The sequence below is a fragment of the Polypterus senegalus genome, chromosome 1 (genome assembly GCF_016835505.1).
Source record: "Polypterus senegalus isolate Bchr_013 chromosome 1, ASM1683550v1, whole genome shotgun sequence".
In the NCBI taxonomy this organism is placed as follows: domain Eukaryota; kingdom Metazoa; phylum Chordata; class Cladistia; order Polypteriformes; family Polypteridae; genus Polypterus; species Polypterus senegalus.
Genome location: NC_053154.1, coordinates 263,802,146 through 263,820,923, shown reverse-complemented (window position 1 = coordinate 263,820,923; position 18,778 = coordinate 263,802,146). Strand labels below are relative to the sequence as shown.

General features: G+C 34.4%; 1 protein-coding gene across 18 annotated transcripts in view; it reads right to left on the bottom strand.

The window, feature by feature from the left end:
• Positions 1 to 18,778, bottom strand: part of kcnma1a (potassium large conductance calcium-activated channel, subfamily M, alpha member 1a) — a 679,240-nt gene that overhangs the window by 55,184 nt on the left and 605,278 nt on the right. For all 18 annotated transcript variants that reach the window (XM_039773065.1, XM_039773162.1, XM_039773191.1 and 15 more), the window contains 2 exons: positions 16,129 to 16,321; positions 2,399 to 2,512 (listed from right to left, as the gene is read on the bottom strand). In XM_039773065.1, the coding sequence (XP_039628999.1) occupies positions 2,399 to 2,512; positions 16,129 to 16,321 (307 nt within the window). The remainder of the gene's footprint in view (positions 1 to 2,398; positions 2,513 to 16,128; positions 16,322 to 18,778) is intronic.

Genomic DNA, 18,778 nt, shown 5'->3' with positions numbered 1-18,778 from the left:
CATTCACTGTTTTAATGTCTCCTTATTAGCAATAAGATATAAATGACACAGCAGCCAGCAGTTCTCCATCTAGCTTGTTTCCATTTACATCTGTGTGTGTTCATCATGCACTGTTTGATTTAAAAAAACACTTAACAGAAAAATGTAACAGACTGAAAAGTATCTGTTTAAGGCTTCAAGTCATTTGAATCATATCTTTGGAAAGGAAAAAATCTATAATATAAGAACCTTGCATTGCAGACTAACAATTCATAAAATTAAATAAGGTCTGAGACTGGCAAGTATTGGTTTCTAATTAAGCAATTGGGTTTGGAATGAAAATCTGTAGCCACTGCTGCTCTCCAGGACCGACATTGTCCACCCCTGGTACAGATAATATTCAAATATATTTGTGTTAGTGGTCATGTGACTTTGTAAAAACATTAATCAGTGTGTATTTTTGGGATTTGCATCAACAAAGCCTTGTTCAGCAGGGCAAGATGCACACAGCAGGGGCAGAGACCCTGACCGTTATACACTAAATGGTGCAAGAATGAGTACAAATGAATGGGAATTTGAGTAATGCATACTGTAGTGTTGTTTTTATCTGTTAAATACACAGATTATGATTTTTTCTTCAGAAATTACTTATTAGCACCGCCATACTGCTACAGTATTTACTCAAAAACAAAACAGCCTTTGAATGAACTCTGAGTGTCATACAAGATGTTTTAAAATGAACCCAACACTTTTCAAAAATGTATTGCTGAATAACTATCGTCTTCTGTAGTCTGGACCAATTTATAAAGGAACTCTCAAAGTTTTTTCTTAATTTGACAGATGCTCAATATGTATCTTTTGTGCCAAATATCACACATCAATCCTGAAGTCTAATTTATCCTAGACCCTTTGTCATTAGTGGTTGATGCAGCAGCCACAATATGTTAACTTTGACCTCAAGGTTGTTTTTTAATGCATTTGGAATAATCCTGTATTATACACAACATTAAATAGTAAAATTGAAAGTGGGCAAAGCCCTTTCACCTATGAATCAGGCAAATGGGCCCTTAAGCTAACAGGTGTTTCAGATATGTATTAAAGGATACCAAAACTTTTTTTAGTTTGCACTAATGAGGTTAGTGAAGTTAAAGGGCAGTTGCTGCCATGCCCATTGCCTACAAATTTCTAATGAATTTTGACACAATCTGCTGTGATTATCATCCAGCTAAGATGACAAAATCTAGCCCATGAGATGTTCAAAGGGCCAAGTAAGACAGATGCAGGCTTTGTGGAAATCAATCTTCAAGACGATGGCAGAATAACAGTACACAAGACGTCACTAACAGAGCACAGATGTTGGCAAACAGAATGGATGATGAGGGTTGTCAGGCACTGCGCAAACTTATTGCAGAAATAAAAACAACAATAGTGGCAAAAGAGACTGCATGAAGCATAGTAAAAAAAGTTGAAATGATTTCTTTAAAATCATTTTGGCAAAAGTCAATATAAATATTTTTTACTGTTATGAAGAAAACTGAAACCTTCTGTAGTACATTTAACATCAATTTCACAGAAGGGTGCAATAACTCCAGAAATAATATTTCACTGTAATTACACTGTAATTTTTATAGTAATTGAGATAATATGCTTGAAAGAATGAAATGAAAATGGCCAACAAAAGGATAGAGTATGTGCCCCTTACATAATCTCACATTTTTCTACAGTTTTTCAAGACACTGAATTTTGTTATGATAATGCTTTTGAAAAGTGAAGCAATTTGATTTTGTTTGAGTTAGTCATCAAACAGCAATTGAGGAACAGCTAAAAAATTACAATAAATCCTGAATCTGAATTACATTTCCTTATGGTACAGGCTAAAATTTGAAAATACATTGTACACAATTTTCATTGCTATTTAGGTAAGTTGTCTAAAATGTTGACCTAGACACTAATGTAACGTAAGGATCAATTGCCAGTTTTCAAAAAATGTTAATGTTATGTTTGTAATTCACTTCAATATTTAATGACATTAAGTTGAATAAGTAACATTTTTGCCGGTTCGAATACTGCATTATTTCAATTAATCCCTATCTCTATATTAAAAAAATGTGGATAATCTCTGTAAATTCATTATTCTGTTTATAGAATATCACATATACTACGAGTATCACTTTTTGAATTTCATTATTAGAAAAATAATGCATTAAATTGCTAAGTGTACATATGAACTTTTAAATTGTGTGTAATGTCCAGATCTGTAATTAAAACACCAGCATTAACTGCAAGCGTTACTGTTGGAAGGAACTATTAACTGAAGTGCTACCTGAGAAAATGTATTTTTTCCATTATTGATTTTTCAAAAAACACATTTTATTTACCTTAATCTTCTTAACAAGTCTATTTATTCTTTTTTTCTTACCAAGTTCTGTGATAATTGGAATATTCGCTCCCGTTGTAACAGAAGCTTGTCGAACTAAGCCGTGAACTGGGCTGTTGTCTGGAGATGACCTGTCCATCCCTGGAGGAGTAAATCCTGTGGAAATATGACACATGAGAATCAAGCTCACAGGTGCATTCTTTAAAAAAAGCACAGGCTCACATACACAAATTATTAAGTTTGAGCGTTAATACATTAGTGCTCTGATTCTGGTGATAATGCACCCTACTGTATAGCAGATTTCGACCCCAATGTACCATAAGCTAGTGCTTTTAAGTCACTTTGTCCTCTGAAATAAAAACAGTATGGCAGGCTGTCTGAAAGTATAAAATTGTTAGACTATAAAGATGATTTCATATTCACTTGACTTACATTTTTAGTACTTAGAAAAGGGAGATGGATATTCTACAAAGAAGGGTCAGTTGAGTCACTTCAGCATTTATAGCCTTCCATCAACCAAAAGATATAAATTTTATATGCTGTTCATTTTGTTACCACAAAAGTGGTGAAGTGAAACCTGAAAACCTTTTATCAAAAACAGCACTATTCCAAGGCATGAAATACACTACAAGTGACATGAGTATGAATTCACATAAGTTGACATTTCTGCATTTCTTCGAGCTGACAAGTAAACACCTTAAATCAGTAATGCCATATACATAATACATTGCCTGTGTTTTGACATCCATCATTTAATGCTGACTTAAGAAAATGTAAGCTTATAGTTTTATAGCAACAACCATAATACAAAGAATAAATTCAGGTCACAAAGTTTTAAAAGAATAACAAATTCAACACATAAACTGTGCCATATCAATCAAGCATCTTTAAAGGCTCACAATGCGCCTGGGTGACAAAAAAGATAAACATCCTGAAAATAAAAGAAAATGATAAAGGTTTTGTTCTTTTTTTAAAAAGAAAATTTTAAGCTGAAATATTTCCTGTCACATCTTTCAACATCTTAATGAAAAACAAAACACTGCCTATAAAAATCTTAACGTAAATAATGAAATGAGGAGACTACAGTGGAATATTACAATTTGTAAATATGCATGCAAGTTATTGCTGATATTTATTGAAGTTCATTTCTAAATATTTTCAAGATTTATTTGGATGCATTCATTGATTACAAAATGAAATAGGTATTCTACTAATTTATCATCTTGTACACATATTTGGGAATATTTTTTAACAAAATTCTTCTTTTATTGAAGCAGAAACTTAGTAAGATGGGGCCCTGTAATACAACACTGTATTAGCCACTATAGTAGAAAAATTATGAAGTTAATTAAGAGCTGTAGTATTAAAAATTAACTTAGAAAAAAAAAATCCACCGCTGATATTTCTGAACAATCTTTTGTCGTCACAGTTTCATGGGGTGACCCTGATGGGATTTCAGTCTATGAAAAAGCACATTCATGTATGGCATATACCAAAATTTCACATACTATGAGTGTCAAACAGGCCACAAAATATTTATTTTTATACATATTAGTTAACATGTTGACACTATTGATTTATGACTATTTACTATTAGTTTGCATGCATGCTATATTGGTTTGTGTATGTAAAATGCTGGTTTCATTCATATGAACTGTATCGATTCATGTGTGATTACTTTACATGTGAGCTACATTGGTTTGTATACATGTGAACTATATTGCTTTGCACACATGCTATACTGGTTTTGCTCGTGAAACATACTGGTTATATGCACACAGTCTGTCACAGCTTTACAATATGTGTGAACTATAGTGGCTGTTTACTTAATTTTGAACAGAAATTTGTTGGCAAAAAACTATTGCTGGGGCTGCTACTTGTATTTTTGAGTGCGAAGAACAACAGGTAAGAATGATACAGTATGTTAAAAAATGTTGTTTTCTTTTTCCTGCAGAAATCATGAAAAACTAAATATACAGATTTTGATTCAAATATAAAATGCACTAAATATCTTAAAATATTCACAATTCTACCATTTAAAGCTTTTAAAGTTTGTTATTATAACCTTAATGTCAAATAACATTAATCTGTAATGATTATTACCAAGCACGTTTACATTTTTATTGCAACAAAAAAGAAAATGTTTGAATTTTTCAACATGTTATTCTGAACTGTTGCTTGGGGAAGTTCTTTGCTGCTGCACATCAGAAATTTGCCTAAATGTGGGTGGAGTTCAATGTGTGACCCCACCCATAATCCGCAAACAAAGGTTTTACCCACACTTTCAGTCAAGAACCGCATGACAGAGATCACACATATTAGCAAAGGCATTAACCACTGTGATGCTCTGAGACATTGAAAAGCCACTGCCCAAAACATGCCAAGTGCCAATAAAATAAAGTTCTGTGTTAATTAATCCTGTGAGTCACACAAACTCACATGCAATTTAACAAAGGGTTTGGTCTTATCACAAAATTGTGAAAATGAAGATGGCTCAACATAATCCATTTGTAACTGTGCAGGGCTAAAATATCGAATATTTATTTTTTTAAATAACTGATGAATTTTAAGGATGCAAAATAATGTATATATTATAGACTGTTGTCCCTGGTTATTAATGTAGAGTAAGTAACTGGTTTGCATAAGCTGGCTACAAACAAATATTGTAAGTAGCTAGCAGCTAATAAGTAGCTGGCTTCAACTTCAAAATTAAATTTATGTTGATGTATTCATCCTTAATTTCCATTTGCATGCCAGTTCAAATGTGTGTCTTTTTCATTGCTCTGTGATGCTTATTTAACTCAGTGTTAGGATTTAAAAAATAATCTACAGGTGAACTGTACTGAATGGTCTGGATGGGTCATGTCTGACATTTACTTAAAAGGAAAAAAAGGCAAATGACTAAAACTGCTTTAGGATAGCTCATATATTTCTCATTTCCACTGATTTCATGTCATCAAACTTCACAGGCAATAGTAGAAAAGTGCCTTATGCAGTCAGTACCTGCTTGAATGTTTGGGTGGGACAAAACATGTGACATTTACAAATTATGGGTGGAGTTAAATGTTTCACTTCACCAATGTTTAAGCAACCCCATTTCAACAGCTGGGTGTTGGGAGGCACTTCCAATAGCTATACCAGCCCTAGAGTTGCCCTTTCTTGCCCAACACTTCTCAAGAATATGTGAACATAGATACAAAAAACCAGTGTTCAAGCACATACATAAAACTCATAATTTGCAAAACCGATATATTACCCATGCAAAACCAGTACCAGACGTACATGAAATTAGTACACTTCACATATAAAACCAATGTTATATGTAAGTACACCAATCATATAGAAACAAAACTGTTATAGTTCATATGCATACTGATAGCATATACTATACAAATGCAAACCAATGTAGTTCACTCATAAACCTGTAATAAATACAGGTGAACCATAAATAGAAGTGATCTTAGATAGAAGTGTGAATTAGTATAGTTCATATGCAGACCACAACTATACCTATATAAACTAATATAGCTCATACACAAACCAATAACATACCCACACACACAAACCAATACAGATCACATGAATGAAACCAGTATTTTACAAGTACATAGGAAAACCAATGAAATATGCATGTAAACTGTTAGTAAATACTCATAAACCAAAACTGTGAATATAATATAGAAATTTTAGATTTTTGCCCCTTTTTGGCCCCACATACAAAAACAAAACATTTGTTTGTTGTACTATATATCGATCAGCATCAACATTAAAACCACTGCCTATTATTGTGCAGGTCCCCTTTGTGCTGCCATCAAGGCGTAAACTCCACAAGACCTCTGAAGGTGTCCTATAGTATGTAACTCCAATAGGTTAGCAGCAGACCAAGCTGTAAATGTTGTGAGGTGGGGCCTCAATGTATTGGACTATTTTTTCAGCAAATACTACAGATGTTCGATTGGATTGAGATCTAGGGAATTTGGAGCCCAAATCAACACCTTAAACTCTTTGTCATGTTACTAAAACCATTCCTGAACAATATTTGCAATGTGCTAAGGCTCATTACCCTGCTGAAAAAGGCTACTGCCATCAGGGAAAACCATTGGCATGAAGGGGTGTATGTGGTCTGCAACAATCTTTAGATTGGTGATATGTGTCAAAGTAATATCTACATGAATGACAGGACCCAAGGTTTCCCAGTAATTTAATTGTCTATAGCATCACACTGCCTCCTCTGGCATGCATTATTCCCATAGTGCATTCTGCTGCCATCTCCACCCTAGGTAAACACCACATAGCACATGGTTGTCCATATGATCTAAATGAAAACATGATTCATCAGTCCAGGCAACCTTCTTCCATTGATCAATGGTTGAAATCTGAATCTCACACACTCGTAGATGGTTGCGTCAGTGGGCAGTGGTCAGCATGGGCACTCTGACTGGTCTGCAGCTTTGAAGCCGTATATAGAGCAAGCTTCAATATACAGTGTGTTCTGACACCTTTCTCTTATGGATTTTATTATGTTTTTCAGAGATTTGCGCTACAATAGCTCTTCTATGGGCTTCGACCAGATGGGCTGGTCTTTGCTCCCCATGTGCATCAATGAGCTTTGGGAGCTCATGACCCTGTCACTGATTCATTTGGTTTACTTCCTAGGACCACTTTTGGTAGGTACTAACCACTGCATACAGTGAAGACCCCGACAAGACCTGCCGTTTTTGGAGATGCTCTGAGCCAATCGTCTAGCCATCATCATTTAGCCCTTGTCAAAGTCACTCACATCTTTACACTTGCCCATTTTTTCTGCTTCCAACACATTTCCTTCAAGAACTGACTGTTCATTTCCTGCCTAATATATCTCACCCTTTAACCAGTGCCATTGTAATGAGATAATCAATGTTATTCACTTTACCTGTCAATATGGTTTTAATGTTGGGTCTGATTGGTGCGTAGAATGCTTTTTTGTTATTTTAGAGACTGATTTTTAGGAAGATCTGTATCACATATTACATTTGTATAGGTATATTTATTGACAAAGGTCATTTATATGAAATGTATATAAATGTAGCATTGTGACAAACATTTAAAGTAAAAATTTCTAGAATTGCAAGAAACCCAATAAAAAGATATTATATAATATAGTAACACATTTCCATGATTATGAGGTTTTAATTTAGTTAATCTAAATTCTTACATCTAGAACAGCTTTCTTCCAGAAAATCCCAAAGAAGAAGAAACTGGCATATAGTATTAGTAAATCCTACCAAAAAACACCGTTGTTTCAGAAAAATATGCTCTTGGAAGTGCAATAATTTAACGTTAAATAGGTGGGTACATTTTTCACTTTTGAAATATACCTAAAATATCATTTTTTTATTAGAGACTTACACAAAAGTGACGTTTTAGGCTAATTTTAACTAAACAGAAAATGTGGAATTTATATGTATGTAGCACAAAAAGATTTTACCTAACAGAAGCTTTGTACTTTTTCAGATGCCTCAAAAAATTAAGGATGCTGGAACAACTCATTTTCAATACATAAATAAAGTCGGCCTAGACCACTTAAAAAGCCAAACGTCTCATGTCAAAATTTAAATCACTGTCATATTCCAGCTGCTGCACAAAAATGTGCAAAGCTCAAACACAATCTGTCTATTCATGCTTGACGTGCTCTGGGCAGCACACCAGGATTCATGCCAGCAGCAAGCTAAAGCTTTGGAATTTTTAAACACGGTTGGTGTCCTAAGTCTTTATATTCCCTCCTGAACGCAGCATTCCTTGAATCTGAAACTATTTTACATTCTTCAGGTCTAAGTATAGGTATTTTTCTGGGTTTCCTTCCACATCATGCAGGTTACATTACCAGACAACTTCAGTTAGGCAAAATATGAGTAGTACGGGTGGTGGGGTGTGAGGATCCACTGAGATGAACTAATTAAAGGTTGGTTCGAGCCAAGGGATTGATAATAGATGGATGGATAATTGAAACTGGGGTATTAATAATAAAAATTGTATATGTTAATTATATACAGTATATTTAGATATCTGTCAAACAAATTATATATGAAAAAGATACTCCAGGTAAAGTAGTAAATTTGATATTTACAAAAACAAAGAAAAAGTGTGTAATGAGAATCATGAGCGCCATTATCCTGCTTGATCAAAACCATACTCTTAAATGATTTTGAACCATAATTTATCAGATTATACAGTACAACACTACTATTACAATCAACATCAGAAACGGCATTTTCATGAACATCTAATCATCTCATTAAAGTTTAAGGAAACATCCAATATAGCAGTTCTGTGCTTTAGGCTGGCTATTGACAATTAGCCTTAACAGACTTGACATCTTCTGCGTTTCATAATGTTTTCATTATTTCTGCTAATGCTTGAAAGGGCAGCACCCATCTGCAAGACAAAAGCTAACATTTTATTTCATTTTCATTCCCAGTCCGCAAGTCCCCTGATGTTTTATTTTTAAAGATATTAAAACCAATGGATATCAGGTGAATTGTTGGTAATACTTATTATATCTCTAAATATTTTTTTACAATTAACTTAATGCCACTTACTTTTGTATAATATTCAAAGAAAAAAAATGATAGTTGGCATGGATCTCTGTCCAAAATGATACACTTCGATGATTCTGTCACAGTTTTCACATTATACTTGCTGATACGCATATTTAAGGCACTTTCATTGCTAATGTGCATGCAGTCATTGGCTGAAAACCCTGTATGTTGTTTGCTATACTATATATGATTCAATATCTTTAGAAAACTACATAAAGTTAAATATTTATAAAATAACTGAAGCATAGACCTTAATACTTAAATCTAGTTGATATAGTACATCTAATAAGGGCTAAAAATGGACCCAGTCCATTTGTTATGTTATAGGAGGCTTTCAAATTTTGATCTCAAGAGAGTAATCAACCTATGAATTGTTGCCTATAAAGCTTACACCCAAGGACACTAGAGTTTAAAATTTACCATGATTATTATACTCTACAGAATAATGACATATACCATAAAAAATAAAACCATTGTATTGCAGATTAAACCATTATAAAATTATGGGATAATTTAAGATCATAGCTTTGTATTAAAAAATGATTTTAATATTTTATGCAACATCAAGCTCTTAAATGACCAAATAATTCTACATGTAGAAGCAAGCAAAAAAGAAGCTTTCCGAATCAAAATTGTCTTATATTTAATGTCAGCTTTCTATGTTTACTAGTTATGCAGCTTTCTGAATCCTAGGACTCATTTAAGAGAGTTCCCTAAGAGACTATAGCCATGTGGCAGATTAAAAGCAATTCAGAAAATGCGCTCGGTTATAAATATAAAACAGTTACCTTAAAAATAAGGAAATGCCATATAACAAACATACTACAAAACACAGTTTTAAGGCAGTTTTCTTTCTGATGGCTGCCCCGAAATTGCTGGTATCATTTGATTTAATTGCCTTTCAGATTCTATCCATGTATATCATTCTCTTGTCATAAATGTTCAGAAAAAAATATTAAATTGCTTTTTAAGGCTGTAGTCTGATATAATTTGAAAAGGGAAAATGACTCAATCCAGCATACTACTATATTAGGTGGTGAACTAAGGGATATTATTATGTACATAATGACAAGATAATCGTTAAAAAAATTACCCATCTAATATTTTAAGATCAAATGTGATTTTTACATTACAGTATACAGTAGAGCCATAGCTGCTGATATAGTATATGAATCAACCTTGCAAAGCAATGTTATATTCCCTCACAACAACTCACAAGAGGATCTTTGGTGAATTTCATCAAATAACAAAAATGAAACTGATGTACTGTAATAACACAGTTACAGCATATTTAATTCAATATTATTTTGGTGAGTTACCGATATTCAGGTAAAAGCGGATTTAAAGCTCTCAAACCTTAAAAAAGATGAAGGGTTTTATATATTTAAGACCATAGGCAGACTTAAACACACAATAATGTTCCTATACAGTGGGTGTTCTTTGACTCTTTGTGTCTTTAACCTAAATAATACCTTATTTTTTTCTAAGCACTGGGCTGATAACTCAAAACTGGATACTTTCCTTCTTGTTGGGGAAACGGGTTTAAACAGATTGTTGAAAATGCCCTTTGATAAAATGATGCCCTGTCCAAAACTGGCCTCTGTTTGTGCAAAAAGCTACCAGCATTGCCATCTCCCCACCCTCAACTCTGTATCAGAACAAATATTTAGTCAATGTTTTTCTGTGGAAGTGAATTTAAATGGCGTTTCTTATATTATCCCTGTAAGCGTCCCATTATTAGGAATTATTTGTGAATAATCATTTAACCTAGGTCTAAACAAAATCATACACTAATGTAAAAATTACTTCTAAAAAGTCATCCAGCTAAAATAAAGCCATTGTAATAGATCTGCTTACTACTGAAGCAGGACTTAAAATGTAAGAACAATAATAATAAGCTCTATTAACTGAAGAATAAACATGGAGTGTTCACAATGACATTTTCACCACTATATTCTTCCTCTCTTTTTCTCTGATTTTAGCCCTTACTTGAACATTTTTTTATTTTACTACCATACAGCATTTTTAACATTGTAGAGACGTTAATAACCAACCAAATGAAACTTTACTGAGTTTAAGAGTATTATATATTTTTAAAATGTCTTCACATATCTAAGTCTAACCTGGGATAACAGTCAGTATAAAAATGCTACAAGTGTACCCATGTCCTAATGTAAAGTTGAGTATTAATGATGACTAAATGGTTAATTAAGTTAACTGTCACAGCTGAATGACTGTCAAATGTACAAGATCACTTAAATCATAAACAGCATTGTAATTGTGCGGGACTGAAATATATACAAAACAGGAGAAAAAAATTGGTGTAATTATTGTAAAGTGTTTTATAATGTTTTATTGGAATTCCGTTTAGGCAAAAAATAGTCCAATGAAAATAATTGACTCAAGAAAAAAAAAACTTTAGTAATATGCAGCAAGGGCAAACTGCATATTTTATTAATTAAAGAATTAATTTAAGATTAATATTCTAAAATATAATAGAGCTTTTTTTCCTGTCTGGTCAATGAACCTCTGAAACAAAACATATTATATTCTTGCACACAGCATATTTGTCAGAGCATGTATCAGGCATTTCTTATATTGATTTCATTGTTGTAACTTATTCGTTTACATTAAAAATTATTTCATTTTCTTTTGGCTTTTCCTGATAAGGGCCATAATAGCAACATGATAAGCTGGGGTCTCCAGCCAATCTTTATCTCCATCAACTCCCTCAGTCTTTCTTTATGAATACCCACATTATCTCTGGACAATCAATATAGGAAGAGGAGAATTACTGTATATCTTTCCAGAGTGTCCTAGGTCTTGTCCTGGGTCTTCTCTCACTTGGTCACGCCTTCCATTCATCTTGAGAAATGAGCCCAGGGAAATTCTAACTAAATGCTCACACCATCTTATCAGGCCTGTCTTTATCTGGAAAGTGCTTCTCTCCTTTTTACTGAGAGTGAACAGTGCGACCCGGTGTAAGAAGTTTGATTTAGCCACTTTCTAGTTGCAATCTAATTCTTTTAGTCATTACACAAAGAGTGTAGCCTGAAAAGTAAACAAATAACTTTGTCCATGGACTTAGCTCCTGCTTCACTATCACAGCCCGGTACAAAAATCATAAAATTGCTGCACCAATAAATCAGTCAAGCTCACAATTATCTCTACTTTCACTAACTAATATGATGCAGAGGTTCTTGAACACCTCCAAATGGAACAGCTATTTAAACCTTATTCTTTTGAAATGCAGCATGATTTTGGCATATCATTTTGGTAACTCACCACAGCACTGAGTCCTCTCTGTTAAGGGTTTTTAATGATATTCTTTTAACAGTGGACTCTGGTGACTGTGTACTACTTATGCTTTTGGATTTAGCAGCTGCCTTTGACACGATAGAGCATGAGATTCTCATCTCCAGGCTGGAGCAGTGGGTGGGCATCACAGGTTTAGCTCTCCAATGGTTTAGGTCCTATCTCTCAGATAGAAGTTTTTGTGTCAGTATTGATGATTTTACTTCCAACTCTGTTGCCCTCCCCTGGGGGGTACCATAGGGCTCCATCCTGGGACCTCTTCTGTTCTCCTTGTAGCTGCTGCCACTCAGCGCTATTTTTCGGAAACACAGTATTTCCTTTCATCTTTATGCAGATGACTATCAGGTTTATTTCCCTCTGAAGCACCAAGGTCTATATTCTGTTCAGCCTCTGCTTGACTGCCATATTGACATAAGGAGTTGGATGGCATTTAATTTTCTAAATTTTAATGAGAACAAAACGGAAGTCATGCTATTTAGACCAATAGCACCAGTGAACCCCCCTGCATCAACCTTTCCATTGTGGCTCAGTTTGAGAAATCCATGATCACAAATTTAGGTGTGAAAATGGATCCCACTTTAAAACTTGATAGCCATGTGAACGCAGTGGTAAAATCTTGCTTTTTTCAGTTGAGGCGGCTGTCAAAAATCAAACCTGTCTTGTCTAAGCGCAAGCTTGAAACAGTGATACATGCTTTTATAACATCGTGTCTAGATTACTGCAATGTGCTTCTTTTTGGAATTAACCAGGCCTCTATTGCTCACCTATAGCTGGTACAAAAGGCTGCTGCTCGATTTTTAAGTGGCACAAGAAAGCATGAGCATGTTACCCCGATTTTGGCTTCCCTTCACTGGCTTCCAATTCATTTTCGAATTCATTTTAAGATCCTTGTATTTGTTTTTAAATCCTTTAATGGTTTTGCGCCTCTTTATTTGTCGGAACTGCTGCACCCTTATGTACCGTCTCGCTCTCTCAGGTCAGCAGACCAGATGCTTTTGCGTGTTCCCAAGACACAATGCAAACTCCGAGGTGATTGAGCTTTTTCAGTTGCAGCCCCAAAACTCTGGAACAATTTGCCGTTGCACGTTAGGCAGTCTCCTTTGCAAGCTGCCTTTAAATCCTTTTTTAAAAACACATTTTTACTCTCTGGCTTTTAACCCAGTATGATATGTTGGCTATCTGTATATTTTTTATTAAGAATCTCCACAGTTCTTATGTGTTTATGTGTTTCTGTTTCATTTACCCTTTGGTTTTGTGTGTCTGATATGTTGGGTTTTTATTGTACAGTACTTTGGTCAGCCTTGATGTTGATTTTAAAGTGCTTTATAAATAAATAAATAAATAAATAAATAAACAGAATAAATAAATAAATATCATTTCTTCTTTTTAACAAAAAAATAATAAAATTCTTTTTTTGTTTCTTTAGTGACATCATCCTGCTGCCATTTTGTGTTCACAACATTCTCAGAGGATTTCCTTAGCGGGAACAAGATTTTGCATGGAGCTTGGCTTGTGATGTCATTCACTCTGTGACTGTTTAAGGTGGTAGCACAGAGACCCCAGCATCTACGATTCTGGATAGAATGTGAGAAAAGCTCATGAAATTGTGTCATCATCAGGATATTTTTGCAATGGTAATTTTACATTGATTTTGGATTAAATATTGTGCTTTGGTATTTCTACCTTCCTGGATTTGACTCCAGGCCTATTATTCTAAATATTCTTTTGTTTTGTCCTTTAGTGCTCTCTTTCCTGGTGAAATGATTCATATAGATAATTTATCAGGGACAAGCTTTTGTATCTGCTACAACACTTATCTATAGAGAACAACCTGCCCCTTTCTGGAAGAGGACCATGACCTCAGATCTGAATATACTAATTATCATAGTTATGAGGTCTACATCACAGAGCACACCGGGAATCCTTGTCTGATAAGGTAAAGAGGAGAACATCATTTGAAAACAGTAGAGATGCAATAATGGATAGTTTCCAAATCTCAGCTGCACTCTGACCTCTTATCCATGAAAATCACAAGTAGGAGAGACGACAAAATGTACCTTTGGTAGGGTCCAGTGCCAACAATGAATGACCTTTACTTAAAAGTGAATGTGCAAAACTCAAAATACAGTAAGCAAATGGTCAACAGCAGAGGTCTCAGAACCCCATTCTCTTGAAGCACCTTCAAAACTAATATCTTTGATTATGCTGTCATAACATTTTTCTATGTCAACAAAGCCCATGTAGACATGATTAGTACAACAGGATAAAGAGTTGGTCCAGTACACTGTTTCAGAGGCCAGGAGAGAAACTATATTGCATCTGTTCAATCTGAGGTTCAACTACTTGATAAAATCATAATACCAATACACTAGAAAAGGATAGTGAGGGTGATCCCCTCTGTAACTGGAATACACCTTTCCTGTCCTTCTTTTTTAAAAATGGGTACTACTCCATTCTCCTAGACCTAAGACACTGTTCCCATCTACCATACAACAAGGAAGAGAAATATTTTTCAAAACAACCCCACAGTGTCCGGTGTGTTTCTAGTGCCACTTAGCCACCATGATGGAACCAAACCTAAACAGTACTTCTAGCACTGCCTCTCCCAAGAAGGATATCTATCAGATTTTAGACTGACTAAAAAGGCTGCTTTTACCTCTTAACAATAGCCCTAATTTTCTAATAGTTTGTCAGAATTTCTTGGATGTCACCCAAAAGTCATAGAATAAATCAGAACTGTCAACTGTGGTGTGCAGCTTCAGATACGTCTGACACATTATGTCACTTGGCAAGGTGTGGCTTTACTGCTCTTGGGCTTTTCTTTTTTCCTAACGTTGCACTTGATTGATGTTCTCCAAACACTTTACTTTTTCCACTCTTCGTTTCTGCCAATTTGCTTGTTTCTGTCCACTGAATACAGTTTTACAGTGATGCAAGTGTGCCATTTTTAGATATTCTGTGCATGTTTGACCCAGAATATGCTGAATGTACTGGATATTAAGTCACTCTCCAGTCATTCAGTGCCTGTCATTATAACTGTCATAAATTTCAATTTCATAAAAAAATGTTCAGTAAATAAGAACATAATAACTGTGGAGCATAAATCACCATGTCTTGCCAAAATGAAGGTTCAAAATGCTTCTGCTAATATGTTTTGGTAATACAAACAAATACATTTGTATCGCAAAAGAATGATACAACAGCACAATAAGAGAGTAAAACTCAACTTTTTAAACCAGAAGCACATCAGTTACTAGATTAATTCCAAAGATATACATCAGAATAGAGAATGCAAAAGTACTAGCAGAAATAACAGTTTGTGCACCTTACAGTTGTGGGAGAGCAAATTTTAAAAAACACTGAGCATACAAGATATAGCCTTTAGTTAAAATCTATGGCTATGATAATAGAATTTCATTAAAACCAAATTGTTCAGGCAGAAGAAATTCTGAATTGCATAAAGCAATGCTTATTACATCTGTTTATAATTACTATTTAATCAGATTTTGAAATACTTTATTGGGACAAGTGGGTTCAGAAAATGGATGGAATAGAATATTGTACACCATAACGGAATTGAGCTTTTCTAATAGCATTAAAATAGATTTTCATTCTATTATACAATCAACAAATAATAGAAAAACACATCTATAGAAAAAATGACATTACTTGTGAACATCCCGCTCATTTTAAAATGTTCTTCTCTGTAACACTCTAAGAACATGTGCACTGTTTCTTTAAACCATCACAGTAATCAGCAGGTTTAACTGTCAAACAAAGTGATGTGAGGTTGTTTGAATCTTTGAGTGAGGGATATTCTTCTTGCCAGGTCCTGTCCCCTGTAGGCATTGCAGGGAAGTATTATAGGGCAGTCCTTACCTTGGGAATTAGCCTGCAAGACCCCAATGCTGTCATCAAACTGCATAGATTTGATGTTGAGTGACGCCAAGATGCATTCCTTGTCCTGCAGCGAAGCATCATCGATATTGTTCTGATTGGCTGACAGGATAACGCACATGTCGCAGAGGTTGATGTTGACAGCCCTTAAATCAGCCCGACTTAATGGCGTACCCTTTGGCATTAAAAAAAAAAAAGAAGAAGAAGAAAAAAACAAATTAAAGATTGAAAAAGGAGCTTTGGGAAATTAGTTAACAAGTATTATTTTTTATGCTGTGACATTCAGCTGTTCTAAGTATGTGCAGGGGATTCAGAGATGTGTACTAATCTAAAGGGTAGTTGGTGCTGATGGCAGCATTTTTAGGTTCAAATTTAAAGCTCAGTCAAGCCACTGCTAACAAGCACAAAAGTGGAAATAATGCCAACTTTTTGCATCTTAACCATTGTTATCAATTTGCACAGTCAATAAACCTTGCTTTAATAGCAGTTTCACAGCTAAAAAAATGAAGCTTTTCTTCAGTGTAAAATGTTGCTCAATAAATGAATAGCCAATAATAAGGAAGTAATTATTAACAAATGATTATATTTATTTGTAGCATCATTTAATGCTATACTGTATATGACTGTGAGGCACCAGGGACCTGTCCAGGAAAGGAGAAGTCATCACACCTCCATCTGTGTACAACAGCTCACAGTTAATATGGCATCCTGAATGAACATAACAATACATCTTTTGATTGTGACAGCATATATGAAATGATGTAATAAATTCTGAACAATTGCAGTTTAAACTAACATCCTAATTTACAAATATATGAGCTCTTATTTATAAAAGTAGTGAAGCAACATTATAATACAATGCACATGTGAAAGATGAAATATAATAAAATACTTTGACATTATGCAGGTTAGATAACTAAATGATTATAGGTGTGTGCCTGAGTTAGGCTGAGTTAGGTTCTTGTCTAGCACTCATAGCTGCCAGAATAGAGACTAGCTCACTACAGCCATACAAGACAAGAGAAAAAATGTGTAAATGGTAAGAAAAATTGAAAGAATCAAACCAAAGCAGTAGGCAATACAGCTCTCTCTATGATTTAAAAATATTAATTGAAAGCTATTATAACATTTTCAGTAAATAAAATAAATAAAACAGCCTCTTAAAAGTAATTTTGTATTATTCAATAATACTGTACAAATGGTCAGAAAAAAATCCAGTTTAAAATGTGGGTAAAGACTATGACTCCCAAGAAAACAGTGTCATCAAAATGTATAAAAATCTTAAGATCCAGTAATTATGCGTTTCTAAGCAATTCTCCCAGTCATTCTGTCTTGCCACAGTAATGTGTTTTTGATTTTATTAAGGTTACACTGTAACAGTGGTGATACAGTGATGAGTGCTGTTGCCTTACGACTATAGGGCACTGCCTGCATGGAGCTTGCATGTTCCCTTTTTTGGGTTTTGCCTGGGTACTTTGGCTCCCTGGTACATTTCAAAAATGCACAGCTTACATTGATTGGTGACTATAAAATAACCCACTCTAATTGAGTGTGGGTACTTATGTGAATAGTGTCCCATGGTGGGCTAGCATCTCCTTCTGGATCCTGTATTTCAAACCATTCTTTTGGAATAAGCTGTAGCCCCCTTTAACTCTACAGTAGAGGAAACGTAATTAAGAAAATTGACTGAAACTTTGTATTACTTTTGAGCAACAGGAATACATTTAAAATTGCAAGAAGCACACAGACAACAAAACTGAGACAATGTAACAACTCCAAGTTACCTAATTTTAAGATTTTTGTAAGTTGGAGTAAAGTACAATTCCAAAAATGAAAACTCTTCTACTTTTGGCTAATAAAATAAAGCACCATCCAGACTCAAACTGAAAAATTAAATTACAACTCATACACAGAGTGATGTATGTACTACATAGACTAAATATATCTAATATAGAAAAAAATCCAGCGACGAGACAAGACTTTTTGGAAGATTTTTTCAAGTCCCACGAGTCGAGAATTTGGCCATGAGATGTTTTCAAGTCATGCCCTCCTCTCAACCATATTCAACCAAGCACACTGTACTCTCAAATCTCATTCGTGTGAATGCTTTTGACAGACACAGTTCTTGCTCTCTCAGCTCTTATAAATATTAACGTTTTTCTCACTTTAAGTTCCCAATTAAAGAAGATGTATTATGTCCAAATTGTTATTGAAGAATTTCATCACAAAGGGTTATCAACAGTAAAAATGAGTACATGGACAATCCAAGCACCGAGAAATAATGAAGTCAAACGAATTAATGCCAAAAATGTTGATCAATTACACAGCAAATTGATTAAATGCGTATCAATAGACTATACTGAAACAGTTGGTGGTGATCGTGTGAAAGATGAAAACATCAACTTACAATATTGAAAAAGTCTGTAATTGTGGTGTTGCATTATAAAAAGGCATTGATAGTTCCCAAAGTTTCTTACTACACCTCTTATATGTTTTTGTGTGTATGTATAATTTCTCTCTAGCTATTTTAGCGAGAAAGAGAGACAGAGAGAGGAACCAATTTAATGTGAACATCAGTGGAGATTTGGAGGTTTTAGGGTGGCTTGACTTGGAAGAACTCTTCTAAGATCGT